The 26,435-nt window shown below is 39.2% G+C and overlaps 1 protein-coding gene across 1 annotated transcript in view; it reads right to left on the reverse strand.

The window, feature by feature from the left end:
* FAM160A1 (family with sequence similarity 160 member A1) overlaps window positions 1-26,435 on the reverse strand; it is a 50,992-nt gene that overhangs the window by 12,175 nt on the left and 12,382 nt on the right. The window contains exons 2-6 of the mRNA XM_026041702.1: window positions 19,875-20,106; window positions 17,996-18,622; window positions 14,763-14,921; window positions 12,496-12,582; window positions 2,938-3,105 (exon numbers count right to left, since the gene is read on the reverse strand). Of these exons, the coding sequence (XP_025897487.1) occupies window positions 2,938-3,105; window positions 12,496-12,582; window positions 14,763-14,921; window positions 17,996-18,622; window positions 19,875-19,976 (1,143 nt within the window). The 5' untranslated portion in view covers window positions 19,977-20,106. The remainder of the gene's footprint in view (window positions 1-2,937; window positions 3,106-12,495; window positions 12,583-14,762; window positions 14,922-17,995; window positions 18,623-19,874; window positions 20,107-26,435) is intronic.

Here is a 26,435-nt window from a genome sequence, read left to right on the forward strand (position 1 = left end):
AAGTAATCTTGGTCTTTGGAAACATATACTTGCCTTTTCAGCAAAGGTTTGATCAAAATACACCCACAGACAAGTACTTCAGCGGTGTGGACCCAACAGAGGCAAAAAACACCTAMCGTTTTATGACAGGCATCTAACTTTCACATGAGCTGTTGGGTAGACTAAAAATTTCTAACTCTACAGGTTTTTTGTTCACTAATTAGACACAGAACTCCTTTAAAACCTATTGTCCAAAACATTTCTAACCAGTGGCGCTTGCCAAACCAGAGATGTGCCCAACATAGCCCTGTTAGAGCATAAGCCCTAATTTCCTGGTGGTTTTCAGAGACCCCAGTGCCATTGCTTCCCCYGCTCCTTAGTGCATTTTTCCTTGGGTATGGTCTCCTGTTTGCTGCTTTTTCCTGGAAACAATATCTCACAGCTGCCTTAGGCTCCAGGACCTGCTGGTCTGATTCTTCTGAGAACTATTAATTGAAAAACGACCCCTTCAAAGTTTCAGCTTGGTGTTTAAATCACCTCCTTGATTCCTGTTAGGAAAATGCCCTGCTCTGCAGCAGCACACTGCTATGGTCCTCTCCCCAACCCATGTTTTCTCTAAATTGCCCTCTTAAAGACCCTCTGTTTCAACATTTCTTACTCCTTCTGATAAATTTAAACGATTCCCCCACAGAATGATCAGCTGCTCAAGGTGACAAAGACCAAGCAAGTGCTCCCATTTCCTAAGAATATACATATATATACACACATACACAGATATACACATATATATGTGCACAAATATATGTGTGTGTGTATATATATATACATACACACACGCACATATATATATATATATATATACACACACACATACACACACACATGCATGTGTATTCTCTCTTACTTGGCAAGCATCTCCTGGGAGCAGTTAAATAGCCAAGTTGAAATGGAGGCCCCTTGATAGCCTCAGAGAAGCAAAGCTCTCCTCGATTCTCTAGGTATTAGTTCACTAACCAAACCGGAAAAACATGGAAGTGAAAAAGTCCCACAGCCAGGAAGGCAGCCGGGGTCTGGAGGCGGCACAGGCAGCAAAGCGGGGCCGCTCGCTGGCCGGTGGCCAGGCAGGAGCCCACACGGGGAGCGGGCGGTGGGTGGCTGCTCTGCCCCAGGCACCACAGAGCTCAGCCTGGCTGCCCTGCTGCAAGGGGCCGACACGAGGACGCTGGTTAGTCCAAGACATTCAGATCTACACAAGGAGAGGGAGTGAAGAAACGGGGGAGAGAGGAAGGTATAGGCAGAAATGGAGTTCTTCACAGGAACATAAGGGCAGAGTTGAAGAGCTATAGACAAGCTGTTGGAAGAAATCGTATCTTTCAGGGAAAGGTATGTTTTAGCTGGGGGATGTGGGAGGAAGCACGAATTCTCATTTCCTCTGAAACATACCAACTATCTAACCATTCCTCGTGCTGTGAGAGTTCAAAAGGCTGCTAGAAATAACCCAAATTACTTTTTAAAATGCTCTTCTATTTAGAGAATTGCAATTGAGTTTGCAATATGGTTGGAAAGAAAAACAAGAATGGAGGATTCATCTAAAGAAATAAAGCTAGTCTATTCTTGTGTTTCATAAAAGGAAAAACACTGTATCATGAGATAAAGACAATGGTGTTTTTATAAACACTTTTGGCCACCTGTCTGTACACAAATATAATCCTCTGAATTATTAATAAATCCTTTCAGCAATAATAACGTATGCAGCTTTTGTGCTATAGAAACACACAGAAGGCTGCGGTTTTGGATTCTGCATTTGGCCAAGCTGTACTGCAGAAAACTCATTTAGTATCACAGAACCATTTTGGCTGGGATCCCAAGTTGAAGTTGCTCAAGGCTGGAGAATTCTTTACAATTCCCATTTCGTTTGCCTATGGAATAGTAATTATGATTACCAGAGACAAGAGCATTTGCATTTTTTTGTTGTCAGAAGCTGTTTTGAGTATTCAGAGTTAATCCATCTTAGAGATGCAGTAACAGCGTGTGTGTTCATACCGGCATGCACTTGCTTTGCTAAACAAACTCTAGACAAGGCCACTGTYCCTAATACACAATTTTAATGCACATGCTCGTGTTCTGGCTTCTCCCATACTTGCACTAAAACAACATTCTGTATTTCATCCATGTAGCTCGGTATCACACAAGATTGAGCCAAGAGTGCCAGCCAAAAATAAAGGCTCAGCAGGATAGTCCACTGCAGTGGTTATTTGCTTTTCCCGTCAGAAGATCAAAGGTATCCTTGCTATCTCCATCATCTAGCTCTCCAGCCCAGCATACGCTAAGGATGGACTCACTGCACATTTAAGATAAACCTCAACTATGCAGGCAAAGGAAGCAGGAAWCTGATCACTTGAGCAAGGAAATGCCTTTTCTTAAGCAAGCAAGGAAGCAGATACCACCATAGTTAAGCAAACATGCTCTACCAATACATATTTAATTCCTGAGAAATATGTTGGCACTAATGCAGTTTAGAATTTGAACTATTTGGAGAAATTCCTATATGCTCCCATCATATCCCCGACCGATTATTTAAAACCTTGTTGCTTGGGAAAGTTCCAAAGACCAAAAACGCTCCTAACACCTCAACTATATTTATATAACTACAGTGACTTATCTATTTGAGCATTAACATAGCAATACCCAGAATAAAAAGGCCCACAAACTTACTTTTAGTTTTCTAGCAAAATCCAGACTCCCATAAGCCCCTAACTCCTATCCTCTTTGCCTGTACGCATAAAGCCACCCCACACATTCATCAGCCTCTCAGTACAAAGGTAGCTAGATGCCAGCAAACAAGCAAAGGAAATTAACAGAAAAGTTCCTAGATTCCTAGTTAAAAGATCCTCACGAATAGGGGGAGCTTCCCATGTCCCACACGCACGCTGGCGCGGGAAGCGCTGCCTGCCTTACCCGGAACGGGGTGTTGATTCGGCTCGTGAGCGTATCGAGGATGTGCACGTTCTCGTGTCGATGCAGCAAAATAAAACGGAGGAAAATCTTGAGGAGAGCTGGCTCTGAAACGCTGCGCAAGAAGAGATCCAGGTATGCAGTAGTAGTCATCACTTCTTCCACAGTCACCTACAGGCCAGAACAAGATAAATGAAAAAATACTGCACACAAAATATATCTCCATCCTCTCTAACAATAAGATACTCAGCGCTCACCCACCCACTCTAAGCTCTCCACAGCACTGCCATAAAGATATCTGGAGATTTTCATTTTTCATTCTCCAAAACAGCATGCCTTTGACTTACAAGGTCAGCCATCTTCAGCACTTTGAACCTGTTTCTCTCTGCCCTGATCCCCACCAAAAAGAAAACAAGCTAGTGCCCCAAATCTCACATATGCTAAAAATTAAAGAGCCAAACCACACTAGAAGCTGCCCACCACCTTTCTGCCGCATGTCAGCTCTTTTCCAACACACTCCTGCCACTCTTCAAAGTATTTTCAGACACCAGAAACACTTGCATTTACCACCTTACTAGAAATAAATGACAGAACAAAAATCAAAGCACAGGGCAGACTCAGGACTTCAGATTGTTAAAAACTTCAGATTGTTAAAAACAGCCCTACATCTATGCAAAATTTTGCATTTAACTTCCTCCTTTTTATTCCCCACAGGACCTCAAYTCCTCATCTCACCCCAGTTTCTAAAAGCATGTCTACACGTGTATATACGAACACAAGACAGTCTTCACCATTCCCTACTACTATATCTAAGTTCAATTCAAATATCCAGGTGACATTTGCCCACCCTGCTTTGCCTAATGCCATCCTTCAGAGCTTATCTATTGACAGTGCGCCCTGGCAACGCACAGCAAATTCCAAAGGCCACCTCTGCACCACGCGCTGCTCTTGCAAAGTCAGCTTTTTAAAAATAGTTACACAGAAACCTAATAAGCTTAAGTGTACAAAGATAAACCCTTAAATACAAGAATCTGCCTATATGAAAGGAAGTATTAAAAATCTTTTGTTTACCAAACTTAGCTGGATAAATGAAAAGACCCATTTTATTAAAAAAAGAATCAAAGCCGTCACTTCAGAGCTAAGAGGATTTAGGAAATGCTCAGAAGGGCAGCATTTACGTAACATGCTGTAAATATTAAAATCCCTGTCCCATTATGCTTCGTGCTAGCTACATACACAGTAATGTCATACTGCAAATGTTCCCCTTTAAAGTATTTAAGCTCACAAGCTGTTTCTGGCAAGTTACACAGAGCATAGGAATGCTGTATGTAGCCGGCAGACCTCACGGAGATGGGGCACTGATGGGGAGAGCACAGAGCACTCAAAGCTGAGGTCATTTATTCCTTCTCTGAGGCATCATTCTTATACTCAGCAATAGAAACCTTAACATGAACCATGGACTACTTGCACAGTTTGCCTTTAGAAGCAAACTATTGCCTTGCACCAGTACGGGAATCAGACTTTGCACCAGTATGGAAAATACGTGAGTGTATCTTCTTGGGCTATCGGCATTAAGTTTGATCAAAATCAAACATTAAAATCTAATAGCAAAAGGAAAGGCTGGGTGGAGGGAGGAAAAAAGCATGTTTTCACAACTTGGTAAAACTAAGCAAATAGCTAGAAACATTTTTGAGATCTGCAGTCACATGTCCCGTGCAAAATGGGACAGAATGCAAATAAAGTCCTTTCAAAGAACATCCCTTCCTCTGGTTGGAGGCAAGATTTGTTCTCCACAAGAGCCAAAAGTGGGGGAAGTCCTGGAGCAGCAGCAAGCAGGTTCCTTGCAAGAGCTGCTGCTTGCTGCCCTGAGAACTAGTCTTCTTTGGGGGGACTGTTTCTGACAGGAGCAAATTAAAAGGAAAAAGCCAGAGATCCACCATGTGACATGCTAACGAGAGCACACAGTTCATCGGAGAGTTCAAAACCTCTACCAGGAAAAGGTCAGACAGAAGTAATACATTTTATGCATCTGTGTCACTTCTCCTTCATCCTCGGCAGCGAAAATGAAGCATGCACTTGGCCTGCGGGTTTCTCAAATGTTCACTGCCAGCACAGGAACTGGCCTATGTATATGTATAAAATCCTGAATCTGTAAATGAAAGAAAAGGCAGCAGATTCACAAGAGCAGTGACCTTTTTATGAAATCAACGCTCTTCAGGCAACTCATTCTACATTTATATCGCTGAGAGAAACCCATATGCTTTTCAGAGTGAGCATCATGAGCAAAACACCACTGCAGAGCACTCTGGAGGAAGGCAGCTAGAGACTACTTTAGAAAATAAATGTTCAATACTGAGATCCTCTTCAGTGCTCTAGTCCCTAACAGCTTGGAGACTAGATAAAAAGAAAATCACATTTACCGTAGCCAATGCTTCACTAGAACCAGCAGCACCAACTAAAGCCTGGAAACCCAAACAGTTCACAGAGTTACAACCTGATTAGATCTTAACTGCATAAGCTGAGGTTTTCTGTGCAGGGCACCACATTACATCTAAATTTTAAGTCTTGGGAAAGATGCAGCTAAATCTGCCTAGCCTTTTTTTTCTGAGAAAGAGSCTAAGAAGCTCTAAGTTCTCTCAGGATTCAAATAGGTTCCTAAGGACCTTTTTTCATTTCCATTTTTCAAGCACTACCTTATAAAACCCCTCTATATTTCTGCAATAAAAGGAGCTAGGACCTGTAAAGCTGGCAAGTAATGCMAAGCCAAGCAGCTTTAATGCTGCTCTGCTGCAAAAGTTGCTGTGTCCTTTCAGTGAGCCACCATGCACAACTCACACTTAAGAACCAGCACAGGGGCGACTCTTCCACTTTCTAAAGAGGATGAAYCAATCAAGGATATTGCTCTTCTGCRCCTGAAACAAAACCTGCAATTATACCTCAGGAAAAATATCTGTTAACCTGGGGTTAACCAGGGGTTTTACCATAGTACCATATTTTCCTGTCTTGCATCTTTGCTTTGCCTCTTCTTTTCTATTAGCTCTGATAGCAAGTGCAATTTCTGAAGAATTGTGAAACCAAGGTAAGTATTAGACAAGGCTAATTCTAGCTCTATGAGGCTAATTTTCACTTTTCTCAATGAGGTACACACACTCACTCCAGAAAAATCCATTATTTTCCATTAACTGGAAAAGGACATTAGAGAAATCAGCCTCACTAACCAAAAGCTAGCCTTGGCAGAAATCCTTAGCAAAAACCTGGTGTAAACTTGTKCTACAGATCAGTTTGTGTAAAATACAATGAGTTCTGAAAGCCAGACTTAACTTGTGCAGTTTTTATTGAGAACTTCTGTTTTCTGCCATCTCTATCATGTACCAAAACAAGGCATTAAGCTTCCTTCAGGCTACCTGCTGGTCATCTCTCTAGGTTGGTGAGACAGATTTGGAGAAAGAATGGAAATCCTTTGTCATACATCCAAATCTGTGCTTAGGTGAAAAACAAAAGAATAAATGCTCCCAGAGAACAAAGCATTTAATACCCAGGTACACAATCCGCTATAGTCAAATGCTGAGGCAGCTTACAAAAAACAAGAAAAACCCTAAACCCTACAAACTTGATTTCACTGAAACACTGACTTCAGTAAAATCTATCCTAGTGAGCTTTCAGCTAGCTCTCAAATTGAATCTATTGCTGAAAGGATAACAACAACTCCAATCTTTTACATGTCCACAAATACCATAGTTTGAAAATTCTTCACTTCTGATAATTCAAGTATCAAGAAAAACATCTTAGCATAGGGAGATGAATAAAACCACAACATGGGAGCTTTCTAAAAGAAGCGTCACTGAACAGAAAATTTGATGTTATATTTTTGATAAAGGTATTTCAGCGATATTAAAATCCATCACTGCCACAAGAGCAAATATAAAAACTATCAGAAGCATCCCTTGGTTTAGTTCCTTTCTATTAAAACTCCTCAGGAATGGATAAGACCTTAGCGTCTCTTATCTTATGACAAAGTTGAAGAGTTAAAAATGAAAGAAAAATCCATATCCATTACATTTATCAGACAAGCATTCTACCACTTCTATTTTTATTATCCATAGTTGTAACCATTCAAGTTGTTGGAATTGTTGAAAGCATATAAATTTWTATATATATATATATATATATATATATAWAAAGATACCTCTAAAAAATGAAAGTGGGTATCTAAAGATTTTCATTTAAAAACCTCAGCCACACGTTTCTTTACAACAGCCAGTTGTTACAGATATTTTTAACGATGCAGTCCTTTATAAAAGGGACTAAGGGCCTCCATAGCCAGACAGATATATGATTAGAGATAACTGAAAACAGAAAGCCACATTTAGAATCCTAATATTCTTTTCTAATTATGGAATAATTTTTAGTAAGTCTTATCCTGTCCTCTCTGATGACTGATTAGGTGATGAGGCCGAACACTGTAAAGAGATCCAGTTTTCACAAGTCATTGTGCCAAGTAATAGCAAAGAGCCAGAAATTACTGTCACTGTGAGCGTCAGTTTAATGTATTACACTCATTCTGTTCGACCAATTGCACTGATTCTTTATTACTGGCTATTTTCCCTTGGGATCCACGCAATATACTTTCTAATTTACAGCTTCTTTCCCTCTTACTGMAATAGGCCTGATATCCCTCTTCTTCTCGTTTTCCTTCCTAGAAGGATTTCCTATTGCCTAGGAAGAGTCCCATGAATGTTCTGACTAGAATTATCCTGCAGACCCGGGAGCAGTTTAAAACCAAATAGGCCCACCCCACTGAAAAAAGACTTATCCATCCTCTTCTCCTCTCTATTCATTTTCAACTTCTTCCTCCATGCTTGTCCTGGCAGAAGTGCTCATGCTTCACTTCACTGCACACTGAATTGGCTCAGGGAATTGATCCAGGTTAAAGCTATCCAGGAAATAAAGGGGAGTTTTAACCTCAATCAGGCCCTCGCATGAGCGTTTGTCCTGGCAAAAGACAGGCAGGGGGAATTGGCATCAGGACCAGAGGAGGAAGTCTGCACAGGGGCGTGCAGAACCAGAACCGCTTCAGCCTCCGTCAGCCTCAGCTTAGGAACTGCTGCAATTTATACCAGTCTATCCACAGAACTGTGGCAGCTTATAAGCAGGGTGAGGGACCCTTTTAACACGTCCACTCTGTAGCAAAATTAGGTTTTGCAAATATTGACAGGCTTCTCCAAAGCACAAATCTATTCCAAGTTTTCCAGTAACATTTGGATTATGCCTTTTAACATCAGCTGTCCAAATGAGCTTCAGGAAGACAAGAGCTGGTATTATTTCTAAATGGAAACCGACATTCTTGGAGGCCGTTTCGAAAGATGCTTTTAAAGATGCTCTGGTGTTGTGGTGCACTATTTTCTAATCTGTATCATATAATTCACAGGTCATTTCCCTCTAGCTGAGCTGTGCAATCATCAAATAAGCATTTACAAATTATCACAGTAGCCTACCGTGTTGGTGGTTTTCATCAGGATGGGTTAGCGGGCAACATAACTGAGGTCCACCTGAGAGTCTATTTCACAGAACCACGCTTCCATAAAGCGGTTCTGTTCACTTGGCCATCGGCAGTAAAGTGCACCAAAAAGCAATTTTCCACTACTTGGATTAAAATAAACTTTCCAAGCTGAGGGGAAGGGATCTCTGGAGATCGTCTAACCCAACCCCACTGCTCAAGCAAGGGCATCTAGGGCATGTTGTGCAGGACCCTTTCTACACAGCTTCTGAATAATCTCTGAAGAAGGAGACTCCACAACTTCTCTGGGCAWCCAGCCCAGGGCTGAGTCCAAGGGAAGCGTCACCTTCCTTGACCTGCTGGCAACACTTTTCCTCCAGCACCCCAGGATACCACTGGCCTTCCTGGCACGTGGGAGCTCTGCTGGCTCGTGGTCACCTTCTTGTCCACCTTCTTGTCCTTAACAGAGTTGCTTTCCCACATGTCAGCCCCCAGCTTCTACTGGTACCTGGAGTTATTTCTTCCTAGGTGTAGGACCCTGCCCTACACAGCCCCCAGTTGAATTTCATGAGGTTCTTCTCTGCCCACCTCTCCAGCATGTCAAGGTCCCTTCACATGGCAACATAGCACATTTAAGATMTGTATCTTTGAATAATGAAGTTATGAAGTCCTAAACTTAAAGAACATCTGCATTTTTTAAAGCACACCACAGTTAATCAGGTATCTAAATCTTCCTACAGCATTCCCTATAAAAAACTTCTAACTAGCTAGTCAGCACACTGAATTAATTTGAAAGTTTCTTAGCTACAAGAAGCTTAAACTAGCTAATATTTCTTCAACCCCATACAAGCTTCCTGAGCTGAATAAAGCCATACAGCGACACCAAGGAAAATATTTTGGTCTCCTGCTCCCCAGCTTATTCCCAGCAATAACTTCTATCCCCAACACCCTTCTACTTGTTTCATCTGCACAGTGAACCATTGACATACTATGCATGTGGATACAACCTACGAAAATTTTAAAAATAGTGCTTACCAGCGAGGTYGATAAATGTTACTGGCATTTCAATACTATGCATATACATCACTCAAGGCTTAGCACTGCATACTGAAATTGTGAAAAGCCACACTATCCTCATCAAAAGTTGTTTGACAGTCCAATGTTGTACATTGCTTATGTTTCTTTTTCCCTGACATTAAATATGACCACATTGAGATCTCAAAAGACAGAAGATTTCTTTTCTAAATGTATCTGCATTCTTGACTACAATTGTCTTTCCAAAATTTTCATTGCAATGCAAAGCACTCAAACATTAATTTCTTGAACTCATCTGTTTCTTAAGCTAACCTAGAAGGCACAGCATGCTGCTCTGAAGCAGTGTGCAACCCAGTGCTCATCCAGTCAAGAGCACAGCCAGAAGCTCACCTTCCTCCTGAATTCAACTAGAACCATGGGCACTGACTTGGAGGGTATCTTAGGCAGGAACTACATAGGAAGTTTGGACTGTTGTCCTTCCTTTCAGATTCCTTCCAGATTATGATTTAGTAGCTATGGATAAATACTTAGCAAGAGTTATCAGAAGCAGTTATTCATACCTTTGGAAAATCCAGTGATTAAACTCTAGAAATAAGATGTAGCTGGACAGACTATAGAAAACATTCCCATAACTATCATTTTCTCTCATTGCTTTTTAAAATTTCCACAAATCTACCCTAAATGATAAATGACTGGATAAAAACTAAAATCTTCAACTACAAGTAGACAAAACCAATCTCATCAAGAATTAAAATAACTACCAAGATGCATTTAGTATTGTGTTCAATGAAAGAAAACTGCAACTTGAGTGGTAAAGAACCCCAGAGTGCATATACCTGGGAACTTTCTCATTGTGGCCTTTCTTAGATTTTTCTTTGCTTTACTATAGGGAAAGACAGAAGACAAGCAGTTAAGACCTTGACTGTGTGGAACTTTTTCAAAGCTTACTCATCRATTCATCATCAACTGGAAGTTTTGCATGCATGAAAAAGCTGTTACCGCACAAATAGCTGCCTTAGTCCAGAAACATCCCTCCCAAAAGCAAGAACCCCAAAATATTAATTTTCTGTTAAACTCATGTGGAACACAGCACAAGAAGACTGAAGAACTCAAATGTGTCTCTATTTACTTGTTTCCTTTTGCTATGGAGTTTTGGTCTCACATACGTGAGAGTCTTTCATCAGATCCACTAGATGGTGCAATCTAACTTTTCCATTAAAAGTATTTGACGTTATGATATGTGAAGTACATAATTTTTGAAGAGAAAAAAACAGAAGTTATGCTATTAAGCAATGAAAGGTTCATTGCTGGAAGAACAATGGACCAACTCAATATGAAGGTTCAGAAAAGATGTGGGCTTGAAGCTCACCTGTGGTAGCAGCCAATGCCTCCATTTTCAAAAGAAAAATGATTTCCTCCCATTTCAGAGCATAATAATGAGGTTTAACAAAATATCCATCATATGAACAAAATTGATTAGAGCAGTATATTTCAAATGATTTAAGTAACACCAACAGGAAAATTGTCAAGCTAAGGTGGTTAGCAGAATTAATAACCAAAGGGAACGTCGTGCAGCTGAATGTTAGCATTTGAAAAACAAATCTTTTCCTTGAGTACTTCAGAAGAAAAAACAGCATCACTAAGAACAGACTCCCACGACTACACTCTGACATCTCCCTTGTCAGCCATGATCTTGACCTAAAGCTGGTTACCCTAAAGCCAGTCACTTCTCACTTCAGATTCCATTTCGCAGTCCTGATAAGGATTTAAATGAGGTAAAGAAATAGAAAAGGTAAGGAGTGGAGTAAATTTGCAGCACATCTTCAGCCCTTCTTCATATTCTTGTCCATTAAAATAAATAAATAAGACTAAGTAGTAATTATACTGTCCCATGGCCAATGGAGAATGTAAGACAGTTCAGGTTCACACTATAATTAAATCTATATTAATTGCTCATCTTCCCATACCTTAGAGCACTGTCTCAACAACAGATTACAGCCTTGATTTGGATCACAATCAAATTTTATTTCAGACATCAGCAAGATCTCAAATGATCAAGGCCTGCTCCATCAATATAAGAGATTCTATCTGCTTGATGCTCTCCCAGTAAGCTGCTACTTACCACTAGAACAGTGTGTACTGCCTAGGCAAGGCCTAACTGGAAAGACAGGTGCCCTGTCTGGTAGGCTTCGTTTAGAGAGAGAAAAATAAAATAAATAAATAAATAAACAAATAAATAGAAGTCAGCAGGCCTTTGAAGCAATCTATTAAATCTTTATCTTGGGGGGTTGTTATGGAGATCCAAAAATATCTGCTTTTATTCCCATTAATTCCTACTTTTTCCTCCCCAAAAAGACTTGTTTGAAGCTCACATAGGTTGTTGATTGAAATGTTCTGCAATAGCTGGAAATGTTGCAGCCTAGCAAACTAAAATAAAATTAACTCAACAAAATCATTGAATTTTGAAATGATAATTCCTAAATCTCAAAGACTTTTTTCTCCCAAGCAACATGAATTGCATCTTAATATATTAAGAAATTAATACTAAACTTCATTTCTTTTCTCCTTTCAAAAATAATTCTACCAACTACAACATGACAACACAAAATACAAGGAATTTATCTAGAACTAGTGAAATATTTCCTGATTGAACATTTGCCTTTGTAAAAAGGTCACTGGAAAAAAAAGTCTTCATGGAAACACGTCTACCATGACGAATTTTGTTTAAAAGGTCATTCCTTTTTGCCATTATTTGAGCTTGAGACAAAAGACCGTTTTAGCTCTTCATTTCATTCTAGAATTTTAAATATTTTAAATCAAACCACCAAATCCTGCTTAACAACCTGTATAGTGGAAATGGAGACTATGGAATGAAAAATACAAACATCAGTGCAAAAGACAGGCTAGAAACTTACTCAGTAATATTGAGCTCACCACCAGCAATGCATCTAACAGTGTCTTTACACAGAAATAACACATATTCTTCTGCCCATTTTTCAATTTGGCTAGTGCTTACATATACCACCAACCTTATGGAGTGCAGGAGCCATTACTGGGACCAAAAATCCATTGTAAATGTAATTCACAAGCTGGCTACGTATCAACGGATGTGCTACCTAAAACCAGAAAAGAAACAGTACAGTTCCAACGAGATTTAAAAAAAGAAAAAAGATACCAACTATACCCACTATACCCACTACTAAAAACCTTGCTGACTCTGCTAAAGGACTTAAGAGGGACTTAGCCCCTCTCACCAGAATTTGATCTGATTCAGCTTCTTAAAAGATTTTTCCTTTTTCAGACAGACACACAAACTGTGTTTAATTACAAGACACGGCAGGCATTCAAGAACAAGGCTTTTCAATCTTGCCGCATGCTGACAAAGATGAACGGATGGACAGCGTCCTGGGTGTGTCCATACATCAAAAGAAGGCTACAGATTCTAATTTTAGCTCCTGCAGCATTGCCAGGGTCATCTGAAGGTGGAGTTGCCATCCTTAACTCATGGCTTGCAACAAGACAAAAGGCAGAATAGTGTTTCTTGCAGAGATTAAGAGCAGCTAAGCAGCACTGCCTAGCTATGGGGTAAGAGCTTATTCTTCATATGCCTGTCCCCACCAACTAGTATTAAACAAGCAAACCCTAACACATTCATTTGGTGGGTTGGTAAGTAACTTGAAAAAAAATGCTTACTACTAGAAACCAAAAATGTACTTTTACACATTCATTTTGCTTTCATAAGAGAAAGCATGTTTTGGTAAGAGGGAATAGAAAACTTAAAATATACTGAGAATGTTATCGAATTATTTGACATTTATATAGAGACTGGAATGTCTCAGCCTACCTGTGGCCACAAACATGTTCTCATTCTCTGTTCCACAGAAAAGGAAAATAGTAGTAAATGGCAAGAGTTTCTGGCTGTCCTATCCCCTTTCAACCTCTAGCCAATGCTTTTTGGTTAGCACATCACAAAAACTATGCACAGAGGAAAAACTACTGAATCACTGTTTATGTCCTGCACTAACTGAGCTTTCTTCCAGCCTCTGTAGAGAGAAGGCTATTTAAAAAACAAACAAACAAACAGTACTTAAAAAAATAAAAAAAAATCATTTTGCATATATATACAGATGCTAGATGCTTACCATTTTGAATTTATTTGAAAAATGTTTTAAAAATTATATACTCTCCTCTGGCTGCAGCATCCTTTAGATTAGCTAAAAATACCAGAATTATCCAATGGTCTCAAATATGACCTCCTGCAATTATAGGTCTCTTTTTGAAGAGAGAACTAAAAATGATTAAATGAAAATGATGAAATACAAAAAAAGAACACTGTCTCCACTTCATGTTTAAACATGCACATTAAAAAGCCTGTGCATGGCATTTAAAGGACGAATGCTACTATTAGTTTTGCCTGTTCAATGCTTTTAAATAATACAGTCAATCTGCTGCTTTCCTCTATTTTGCATACAGGTCTCACTAAAACATACCTTTCATTTAGCAGTAAATGTAACTACCTTTAAAAATCCTTTTCAGCACATTTCTTCAAGTAACAAACAAATCCACAGTTTCTGCAGAATCTTTATTATGTTTTAATAAAAAGAAAATACTGGAAATAGGTTTTGTAGAGTTCTCTGGTCTTAAAAACTATGTGAAAATATAAAATTTCATTTTAGTTTTAGACCAGAGACAAAAAAAAAAAAAAGATCAAATCCAGAAAAAAACAAAACAAGACACAATAATTAAGAACAGAGAGTAGTTTCCAGACAGACCAAGCTAGAAGGAATTTATACTCCTCAGAAGACTTAAATCCAGCTTGGAAAACTTTCTTCATAAAGCACTTATTAATAGGCAAAAGAGATTATTTTCCCTTGTAAAGTATTATGAGAATCCTTGACATGAAGGCAGAATGTTTTTCCGTGCTCAAACAGATGATACTTCTTCCTGCATGTGAGGGCATTCAATTTACTTTTAATAACAGCAGTGCTATTAAAACGCAGTAAACATTTTTTTTCTTTGAGGAGAGGGGAAAAAAAAGAAAAAGACTCCAATAAGGTAATGAAACATCAAGATGCTGTACTACATTCATTAGAAATTCATTAGAAACGTTTGTCACCCAAAAACCAAGATCATTAATTCGTCCTTATAACAAGGACAAAGTGCATATAAACAACTTAYATTAGTGCAGCTTAAAGTCCATACTGTTCATAAAAGTAAATATATTCTACATGTCAAAGTCTTTGCAGAATATTTAAAAGTACTATTTCAAACAGGTAGGCTAATTGTGCTCCATTACCTGTATCACTGCATTGCAGAACTCAAGGGAGTTCATGAATTGGACAAGGGCTGGAGACAAGAGCCAGTCATCTTTCAGCAGACAGTGCCACTCGTCTCCTTTCTCTTCCAGCTTTGCAGGTAAAGATGAATAGAGGCCACTGAGTCCTGTTGCTAGCACCTGCATTCAAAAACACAAGGGAAATCAGTTAACTTCCAACCGTGCTGCTTGATGAGCAATGCTGCACCACAAATCATTTCTCCTACTAGTTGCAGTAGCAGTAGCATAAGACAGTGTCAGCATTAATATTGCTTCCTTCTGAGTTGTGTAACAGAAAGTTTTGGTTTTCTTTTTTAAGTATATCCTCCTCTTCCTAGCAGCTGCTATTGAGGAAAAAATGGGCAAAAACAGGTTACCATACATTCTTTACTTGAAGTTACAATATTTTTTTAATTGCTCATAAAATACCTGTATGCCTAAATTCAGTCCTTTGCAGAGCTGCTGTATTTCTAAAGATTGTCTCATGGGTGGTTTGAATGTTACTGCTTACACGTGTCTACATAAAGGGATTCCATTAGGAAATACCAGAAAATGAAGGGGAAACATCTCATCAACAAAACCAAAGTGCAGGTTTTGTTGCACTTAAACAACAGATTAGTATTCCTAGGCACTAGAATTCAGTTGAGTCCATTCTAAAATGAAAACTCTAACTGCTGGAAATCTTTTGGTTTTCATTCAGCAGATACTTGCAAGAATTTGCCTTCTTTCTGCAAACAGCTATTTTACATCTACAGGGCTAGATGCTGCCCAGATGAAACACAACTGTTTTATCTATCAAAAAACAAATGCCTGACAACGCGCAGGTCAAAGACCTGAAGCTCATGGAAGGGGCTTCTGGTCTTGACATGCAAGTGTAACCAGTCACTATCACTATGCCACCCAGGGGGACCAAGGCTGTCTTTCCAAATGCTTTCAACTCCTAAATCATTCAGCTTTGAAGATAGATTTCTTCTGGTGCGCACAATTAAGCCAAATATAACGGAAAAAAATAGCTGTGGAAAAGTTACTGCTTTGCATGATGACTTTTTTTAAAATACTACAAAAATAGAGTATGTTCACCTAGTGTTGAAAAACTAAGAAGCTAAGGCCATTGCTCAAGGCATTATTTGCAAAATCTTTTTCTTTTCTCTTCTTTTCTTTAAGACAGAATGACTCAAAGCAAGAAGTTAGAAAGATCTTAAGAGATCTATACTACAACTAACATCAAACACCCCGACATACTCTCAAATCCTGGCTTAAGACCTTTTAAGGGAAGCCCAAATTCTGGACAATGTTGCAATCTGTTAATATATTTTTGACTTTCCATTGTCTGCTTAAAATTCATAAACTCATATGCAACTTGTCAGTAAGCAAAGTGATCCAACCTCAGAGCTGTGCGCTACCCACATTCCTTCTTGAGACACAAGTTAAGTTCTCAAACACATGAATTAAACCTTGAGCAAAACACAGCACACCCCACTAAAAGCAGTAATGAACTTATGATCAGTCAGTGGAAATGAGGAATTGTTTAGTTTTACTGAAAAAAGAAGCACTAACAGCGTAGCTGTTAAAATGTGCAAAGTTTTGGTTTTTTTAAAAAAACCCCACAACTTATTTCTGCTATGAAGCACAACACTTTTACTTGTTTTACAAATGGCTCTCCCTGAAATTATGGTTCTAAGGCACAAAGAAAGAGAGTGTTCATTGGAAGTGATTTCCTCTATTTGGACATCATAATTTGATTTTTTAAGAAATTATGGTATAAACAGGATTACCACTTGAAAATACTAACAGAATATTTTATACGCATTCTTCACATTCTATAACCAAGCATACAAAATAAGGCATATATATAGATTTTTTTATGGAGTTTTCATCAGTAAAACAAAATCACCCGCCCATGATAAAAATCTTAGGAGGGAAGGAAATAAATGAGGAGAAATCTTGGGGGGAGGAATGGGGCAGAGCAGCATTGCTTCTATTTATTGTTTTGCTCTGAACCGTGTCCTTGCAGACTTGTTCCAACATTTCTCATGTCAACCCTCTATGCTTATCTGCTTTTGCAAGCACCTCYATCAGGCAAATACCATGCAGGGCAGTGGAGGACATTGCCAGCTGCCTGGAGATGTAGACACGACCTCAGCTCCTCTGATCTGAGTGATACACAGCAGAAGCACCAGCACCAACCGAGTCCTCCTACGGAACAAAACCTGGTCCCTGAGCTTATCATGCTCAAATTCAAAAAAGGTTTTCTGCTGCTGAGCTACTTCTAGGCTAATTCTAAAACACTGCATTAAAATTTTATTATAGACTTAGGCCAGTCTCATTACTGTTCAGAAAAGTCTGATTTTAGCACATTTTGACAGGAAGCTTTCTTAATTAGAATGATTGTCAATCGTGGCTCCCTGCTGTTCGGAGGTTAATATAGCTGCCTTTTATCTTCAGCGTAAAAAGGCTTTTTTTTTCTTTCTTTTTTTTTTTTTTAATTAATTGGAAGATGTAATCATGGAAGTTATAGCATGGATCTAATAATGGTGTATGTCTCAGGGACAATTTAAGAACCAAGTTCAGTAGTCTTTAGCAGGATCTATTAAACAAGGTCAACCGAGGCTCTCAGCACAAAAAAAAAATGGCCATGTGAGATGCAATAGTTACAACTAGCAAAAGCAACAGTTTAGAGGGGTGGTTTTAGAGCTTGCAGGCCACCTCTGGACTCCAAGCTGGCTTTGCCCTACCACTCCGAGGACAGCAAGCAGAGGGGTAAGATCAGACCCCTTTGGCTGGAGTAGCTGCCCTGCACTAACACTTAAGGACGAGGTATTCTAGTGTTCTCTGCTCTGAAGCCCTGGGCTTTAACAGCGATGCCGCTGTTCACCACGCCTGCCTCTCACCACCCTCATCCCTTGGTCTTATAGGGGTTCCAAGCGCATCAGACCAGGTGCCTTCCCAGCTTCATTTTCCCTTCCATCAGTTATTCAGTGTGACAGTAAATCCACTTAATGCTGGTACAAAGGAAGGAAGGGCACTGGTATGGAAACAGCTCGCCAAAGACTAGCTGGAGAACTAGAGTACAGCTGGCTTGAACAACATTAAAACTTGTGAAATAGGGTGTTAGCAACAATAACTAAGTTGTAATATATTTTTCCAAAAAAAGGGCCAGAAGAAAAACAGAGGGGACAGCTTAAACTTTAAGACCAAACAAAACAAAAACTTACCGGGCAAAAGTAAGTGTTTTCTGCTATGTGGTTTGCAACAACATTGTTTTCTGCAGACAGAGACATTATGAAGAGCAACGCATCACGAGCCTGCTGGCCTACTGTTCCTTCTCGATGGATAAAGGGAATCAGAAGGGAAAAAATGAGGAAATTGGCAGCTCCCTGGTCCTCGCTGGTGTGGAAAAACAGTTCTAAAATGGAGGGATCTTTGGCTATTATAGAGCAGAGCTGGTTCAGGAGGACAACCAACTCCACTTCCACTTCTGGTGTGGTGGTCCCTGAGCAGGAGCTCAGCAACATCATCAAAGGCTTCAAGATGGGCTTGTGGTGCAGCAAAGGCTGATGAGACTGAGTAACCAACATTTCATACATCTTCAGTTGCTCAATTTTTGTCTCATCAGTGAACTCTCGCCGCAGGCTCCAAAGAAAGAGCTTTTCCATGATGTTTTCTGAAACCACAAACTCCAAGATGGGTCCCATAGAGGCATCATTTGCTTGCTCCTCGATTAACAGGAAAAGCATGTGCTCTACATAATTCTGAACAGTGCTGGCTTCATCAGGTGGAATCATCCCATATTTAGCCTGAGCGTTTTTCAGAGGATCATGCTTCTCCAAGATTTTCAGAACCTGACGAGAACCAAATACATATCTATCATTTGAGCACATGTTTAGAAATAAGAACCTACCTATACAATAAAAAAATGGAATTAATAACATGAAAAGGCCCAAAATCTCCCATACTTTCATTTTTAGCCTAAGTGAAGCAGTTTAAATTTAAAGTTTCACATCTGGCAAGTATTCAAGGTCAACATGTAATGCTTTCAATTCATTTTTTATAAGCATCTAAATTTGCCAATTGCCTCATTGCTGAAAATCTGGAATTCTCAGGAAAAATGGACAAATTATATTCCTTTAGTTTTCCAAAGCTTTGTTTCAGGAATGTTTGAAACAAATTTGTTATAGCACCCTGAAATCAAGGCTCTTCACCATATTTCATATGAAATTCAAAGGCCATTGATGCCTGTGTTCTCTTGGAAAATGTAAAATACACTCAGGCTTGAGTAATAATTGTCATCCTGACACATACAGATCTGGACTGAAGTCTGTTCTGCAATCACTGAAGTTCAATATCCATATAAAACAACCCCTGCATTTAGGTCTCGTCAGTGCTGGTCAATAAAGAAACACACAGGAACAGCTGCTCCCTAATACACCTCTGCAGCCCAATGAAATAGATGGCTCACAGTGCAGGAAATATCTCCAGAATATCTCCCCTTGTCTGCTTACTTCTCAAAATAGCAGAAATAGCAAATCAATAGCCCCACGCAAACCATTAGTTATTCATATTATTGCAGGAAATAAAACCTCATATTGCAACRATCAGAGCAAAACATCTTTGCCTGAAAGAAATACAACCCTGATGACATGATAACATTTTTTAGACTATGTCAAAATGTATATCTTGAAATCCGTATCTATCCTCAATAAAACAACACCACATCCAACTTTGCACCCATGCCTCTAAAAGTCTTTACAAAAGACATGCAAAGCTTTCCTAGCACGAGGAACGGAAGAGCAGAGGTTAGCAAGAGGGCCCAGGCCCCATCGAACCACTACGAATGCCAGTAAGAGCTATGCTTTCCATACAAAATATTATCATACGCTTCCTTTTCAGCTGCAAATCTGGAATTTAAAGTGTGTAAAGCCTAACTGTAATTTTGAAAGTCAACTACTTTTTTTTTTTTTAATGTTTCAATATCATCCCATGCATTCAGCATGATAAACACTTGTTTGAGCAGTACAGCGTTATCCCAAAAGAATGCAGCAAATTCTGATTAATGCAATCTACCTGAAAACAACCAAACCCAATTAACATTACCTGTGCCCAATGTGTTCTAAACACTATCATACATGTTTCYGGGTCAACACCCTGCAGGCTCACAGCCTGCCGATTTTTGCTGAGACTGGTTCCAGAGGACATCCTAAGTTCTCCAAAGGTCAAGCTCACTAGGCCATGCTGGATTTCTCTTGAAAATCCTGCCGTCAGTCACACATGTTTAAGCATCGCAACGAGATGACATCCTACTTTGAGCATCTGTATCCACAGAAACCTGTTAGAAACACATATATAAGCATGAACATCAAATTAGAGCATATAACAAAAAAGAACATAGTTCAAGACAACAAAACCTCCTCTTAATTCAGATTTAATTTTTTTTTTTAAAGTATGTTATATGGGACTATCTTCTCAAATTTCTAATCATAATGATAGAGATTTTTTTTGTCCTCAAACAGATCTTTTGGATCAGTAGTGAAATGAAGGTACTACTCAAAATAAATATGGGTAATAAAAGCTTCTGCAGTAAACCTTTTATGCATACTTTACGATGTGTTTATATTATGTTGTTTCAGCCTTCTGACCTTTCCTCTTTTCAGAGTTGCTTAGTAACTAACACTGTGTAGGCTATTCAGGTAAACAAAGTACAGGTTATTTTCTAGATTTTTTAAAAAGAATATTTTTGTGAACAGATATAATTACAAATACTTCACATTTTCTGTCAGGAAAGAATACTATAAATCATTGAAAGATCTGCAGAGGACAATATACAGATAAAAGGATGCATCTGTATCAATACCAGACTAACCAAAAGCAGATGACATGAAAGAAATATTTCACAAATCCGGAGTCAAATAAATTGAGATGTCATATTAAAGGAACATGGAAATAAGACATAGAACAAACATCGAATCTTTCTTTTCATTCCTTATTTAATATCCTAGATATATGAGTAATGAAGTAGATGCACACCTGCAGGGGAAAGTTACAATGAAACAAAGAAAAGTTATCTTCCACTCATATATGAGAGGCTTAAGAGAACATATTTTTCCCCTCAAGCACCAATATCTAAAATAGGCACACRATCCTTCTTTTTCTGTCTCTCCAACAGCTCTAAATTTTTATTCTCCTTCTTTCGCAAACTGACTCGGCATTTAATCTGATTCATTTTTTTTTTCCAGAGCAAAAAATTCCCAGAAAGTTTAGAAAGACAACACACACTTTACAAATATGAACAGCTCATAGACATCACAGCACATTTCCATTTGTTAGTGACTACATTTTGAAACAGTTTTTCATTCTCCAGTCTTCATTAGAGTTGTCTTAAGAATCATGGACATTCATAAGCTCTATGGAAAATTTTTGTGCTCCGAGTTTCCAAAGCCAATACTGCAATACATTAGGCATGTCTCTGTCAATATTTTAGCTATATGCAGAGCAATACCTCTGCATATACTTTAAAAGAAAAAAAAAACTCCTTTCTCTACAGTGATCACGTCCAGGGAAACTGCTCCCCAGATCACAAGACACCAGAAACATGAGGCACTGAAGAGCACTGGGCAACGACGGTCCAGGTGAGCTCAACAAGAGGCAGCAAGTCTGCAAATGGAAATAATTCCTTATAATGTGGTATCAAGGGCACCTTTTGTTATCACGGTACTTCTTCCATATTTACACTGGCCCTACACTTTCAAACCCTCCATCTAGACAGAGCAGCTCATTTCCTCATTTTCTTGAGGACACCTATGAGTAAACTCTTACTTCGCAACTGTTTACTTCATACTTTCTGCTCCAGCAAAGGAATAATAATAATAAAAAACATACATGTCTATGTGGGTCACTATATATTTATATAGTCCACTCATATATATATATATATGAGTGAATTAAATAACTCAATTTCAGAGGTCTATGATCTAATTTTTATCGTTCCTGACTTAAAAGGCAGCATTTCAATGTTCAGTTTCTGGAGACCTGTATCTGAGTGCTCAGTAATCCCTCAAAAACCATGCAGAAAATAAAACACAGGGTTAGATATCACTTGTAAAAAGCTAGCTTTAGGCAATTTGCCTAATATCATACATAATGATGCCAAGAAACATTTATTCACTTATTCTTTAGGCCACCTATCCATTTCCAGACAGTTCCTCCTTTTGTTATCCCTCCTCACCAGATGCAAATCTTCCTATTTCCACAGCAATTCAGAAGACTCCTTCAGGCAAGAGTGTCCTTCGCTACATAACCCTGACTCATGCAATGAAATGAAGCAAGCAGTTTTGGAAAACCTAATGTGATCATGTAATTAAAGATGGTATCATAAGAAGCAGCAAAAAGCCTTAATTAACCTTGCAGAGACAAGCTCAAGTCTGGAATTTACTAGTTTTTGAACTGCTTCACTATTTAACTGAGAGGTTTCTTCAACACAGAATTATTATAGAATTATTACAGAATTTCAGCAAAACAAACTGATATTACATGTATCTAGATATCRCATGACAAATTATCATTGGTATGATGCCAAGAGTAGAAGCAAAAACTTCATATCAACTTCTATGATAATGATAATATGGAAGATGATGATTTTCTTAGAAGATATTGATAAAAACCATGGGGAGAAACGGAGATCGAAGATTCAAAGTGTGCCAAGTTCCACAGTGTACCATAACTAGCAGCCTAAAGCATTCAATCTGTTACTCCTTTCTCTTCCAGTCTGTCCTGCCTACTCACACTCAACTCCACAAGGTTTGTAACGGTACTCATCTCTCTTATTTTATTCTCTCTCCGCTCATTAGAGATAAACATTTTTACTCTTTTCATGTCTATCTAAACAGTCCAACACACCTCTGAAAGCGAAGGTGTGAGATTGGTATCTTGGCCACTACTGACTCCTGCATCGGTACAGATGCATTTTGGCACAAATACAGAGSGCACCCAAGCACTCACTCGCAGCGAGGTTCTGCTTCACAGCACCTCTCAGCACTCATTGAGCACAGAGCAGCACTCACAGTGACYGACTGGTGGGAGCTATCCTTACATGTGTGTGTCCAGGAGAGCTCATTTCCCACAAATCTACAACTTGATTATTATCTCTTGTTATAAATTCTTGTAACAACCATGTTATTAAGCACTCGAGCTTGCCTTCACTAATAGCTTACTACCTAGGCAGATCACTTCAGTAATCCATGTTCGTCATAGTAGCATCTTGTCCTACACGCAGGTATTTTAGGCGTAACCCCCACCACAAGATAAGCACAGACAGCCCCTGTGAAGCTCCTGCCTCTTAGACAAACGGATGTATCCTCATCTCCTGCACAAAGTCCCCTAAGTTTGCATTTACTGTATTTGTTTTTACATGCACAAACGCTACCTTATTGCTTGATAAAAACCTTTAAGAGGATGCAATGTTTGACAAATGCTGTTAAAAGGTAAATTCATCTTTCTAGCATGTATGCATTATAATTACAAATTGCACCTATTGGCCTACTGCACACACAGCACTASATTAAAGCCATTTAAATCTTTAATAACAAAGAACCATAAAAAATATCAATCATTCTTTGATTACAAACAATAAGCTCTCAGAATAAAATGCTACCAAGAATAGCTCATTCTTAATGCTCACTCCTACTGTACTACGTTGTTATAAATTAACTGTACAAAGTGCCAAGAAAAACAACAACAATTTTTTTTATCCCAAAACAACTTGCCTGCAGCAAGCACTAGGTTAACTAGATCTAAATTCACTTGYATCTTTCAGCTATTAGATTATAAATAACCTAACAGTAGCGAGGGAACACAGACATCCTCCTCACAGGGCAAATGCTATGGCTTTCTAATCATCTCTAACTTAAAAGTAACAGCAACATGCACAACAGCAACTTGCAAGGATACTAAGACCAAGTCAATTCTCTTAATGCAGCAAAATTTCCAGTTTGGAGTGCAYGTTGGGATTACTGAGATTCACTTACAATAATAACAGCAATATTATAGAATACAACTATAATGTAAAATGCTAACAGATTGTATATGCTTGAAATGCTATTACTGACTTGGRAGCAGCCTCTACAACTGCAGTTTTATATTCCTACAATCCCCACGTGAAACAAGACATGGTATAACACGGATGAGGCCTTGAGGCCTGAAGAGATGCATGGATCTGATCAAGGCCATGCTGGCTGTGGCAGAGCAAAGAACCGAGCAACCTGCCCACACTCCCACTGCTACTGCAGTCCYGACAGTTACAGCCCCCCCTGAGATCTTGCTAGATCATTTCCACTGCTGGACAGCAGTTTCCAAAATCTGGCAATTAATTTGCTCCTTGCATTAACCCTGTCAGCTCTATAGTAAATATCTTCCAGTGTGAAATTTTGGGGGCAAAGTGAGAACTGGTTTCAGGCCATCCACCCAAGCTTGGTTAACTGTTGTATATCTTGTATATGCAAACAGGATGCTCACAAATACCTATTTTCTCTCTAAGTAGCAGCAGAGGAAGCTCTATAAAGCAGAGGTCCGTAATCACTTCAGTGCAGTTCGTGCATGAACACTAAGAGGGAAAGATAGCAGAAACCTTCAGCATGATCCAACTTAGCTCAAGTATTAAAAAGTCATCTCCAACTGCATGGAGGAGCTTTAGCTGTAACACTGCTGTTGGGACTCTAGAGGGCCTCTGCTTTCAGTTTCCCTTCCAGGGTCTSTAAATCTACCCATTTTTCAGCACTGATCACAGCACTGAACTCCCCACAAACAAAAGTGCTTATTTTACTGCAGAGTATGTTAGAAGCAACCCAGCAGATGAGCTCTAGTGAAGTTTATTCTCTTCAGAGCATCCTCTTTCAGATAGATTTTGCTTTTGAATTTAAAAAAAGAACTACAAAAATTCAGTATTGGGGTTTCCCCAGGCACTGTACATTATACAGAGAAGAGACAGAGGAGTGCACACAATATATAATACAGTACAGCAAACCACAAGTATGCTGCAAGGCTTTGCAATTTAGTTATCTCCCCCTGAATCTCTAAAAGATGTGTTCTCCAGCACCTCCCTACCAACTGTGCTATTGTCACGACATGGGGTACGCTTGTGTTCTGCTCGCCACAGCTTTCTACCCTCTCAGGCCAAATATACAAGAGACAGAGATGGATGAGAAACCTTGATGGTAATAAAAGCAACAGCATATAGCAAAATATTTTCATGGATGAGTGCAGTATAAAAAGGCTTGAAATTAGACAACTTCAAAGAAGTGGATGGAAATTATATGGTCTTATGCATAGTTACATCTCTGCAGTCTCTGTAAGTGGATAGGGGAGGGTAGGAGAAGAGGGAATGGCAAATTCTAACATGCCTCAATTTAGCTCTGGTTTCAAGGGAGACCTTGTTCAGGGCTTGCTTGTTTTGGATTTTAAAGAAAGCTTTTTGCATAAATTTGTCTCCTTTCCTTTCCAAGCAAGAAAACAGTATTGGCACTACAGCATTCTTCTTGCTTGTGGCAAGTTTGAAGGCAAGCACAGGCTTCTGCAATACAGCCACATCCCTTACTAGCAGAACACAAGGTTACAGTGTTCATATTGTGTGTTTCTTCTAACTGACAACAGTGCTTTTGTGAAAGGTAATTAAAAAATGGTAGTTGACCTAAACTTATGGCAGCTATCTGCAAGTCTGGAATAGCTATAAGCCCCGCATCAGAGAAGTGGAGTTACAGAAACATATTTAGGGGAAGAACAAGGGAGCTAAAAGGGGTTAAAAATAGAAGTGAGGATAATAAAATGAAAGCTTTCCTCCAAATACATCGGAACGTTTTTCTGTAGGTTGGGTTTTTGTCTTTTTTTTTTTTTATTGCAATGCCCTATATTAGCAAGAATTACATACTTCCTTTGTATCAATATCTCAAGGAAATTTCTCCTGCACAAATATACACAGTTGGACATTGTATAAAACTTGAGACTAAACAAAGATATTTCAAAGTACAGCAAGCAGTATATCAAATAAAGCAGAGATGAATTTAATTTCACGATGGGCACTAGAGAGCCAGGCCATGCATTAGCTACTGTGAGGCTCTCCACGCAGGCAGAACGTCCCAGGGAACACACGTGACTCAGCCACGCAGTACGGTCTGTAGCCACAGCCTGTTGCCCCATAGCTGAACTCACTCCGCCACACACAGCACCCTCGCATCTCACGGCCCACAGGGAGACCCGCTGCTCCCATCGGTTGGCAAGCGTGTTATTTTCTTTAAAACAGCTCACGCAATCTCTGAAGTCCAAGACAGACTTACTGTTACTCTGAAGAGAATGAAGCTATGTGAAGTATTGCAAAAAATTTGATCAGTTTTCTATTAGAACTGTCTTCTTCCTCTTCTGCTCAAGCAGTACTCGGCTACAGCAGCTCAGCTAGCAAGAGCTGCAGAACATTCCCAGAGAAACAGTTCAGCTCACATTAAGGCACCTTTTCCATTCCCTTCTTCACATTTCARTGCCACAGTCCAGAGTCTTCCCTCTGCACACCTCAAGCAAACACTGCACATTTAATCAGCTTCCTTCAGCCTGTCACTTCTACCTATTATCGGCAAAAACACTAGGTCCTCGGTACGGGGGAAAAAATAAGTAAGT

Source organism: Nothoprocta perdicaria, unplaced genomic scaffold (assembly GCF_003342845.1).
Source record: "Nothoprocta perdicaria isolate Ctin4 unplaced genomic scaffold, notPer1 scaffold_29, whole genome shotgun sequence".
Lineage (NCBI taxonomy): Eukaryota > Metazoa > Chordata > Aves > Tinamiformes > Tinamidae > Nothoprocta > Nothoprocta perdicaria.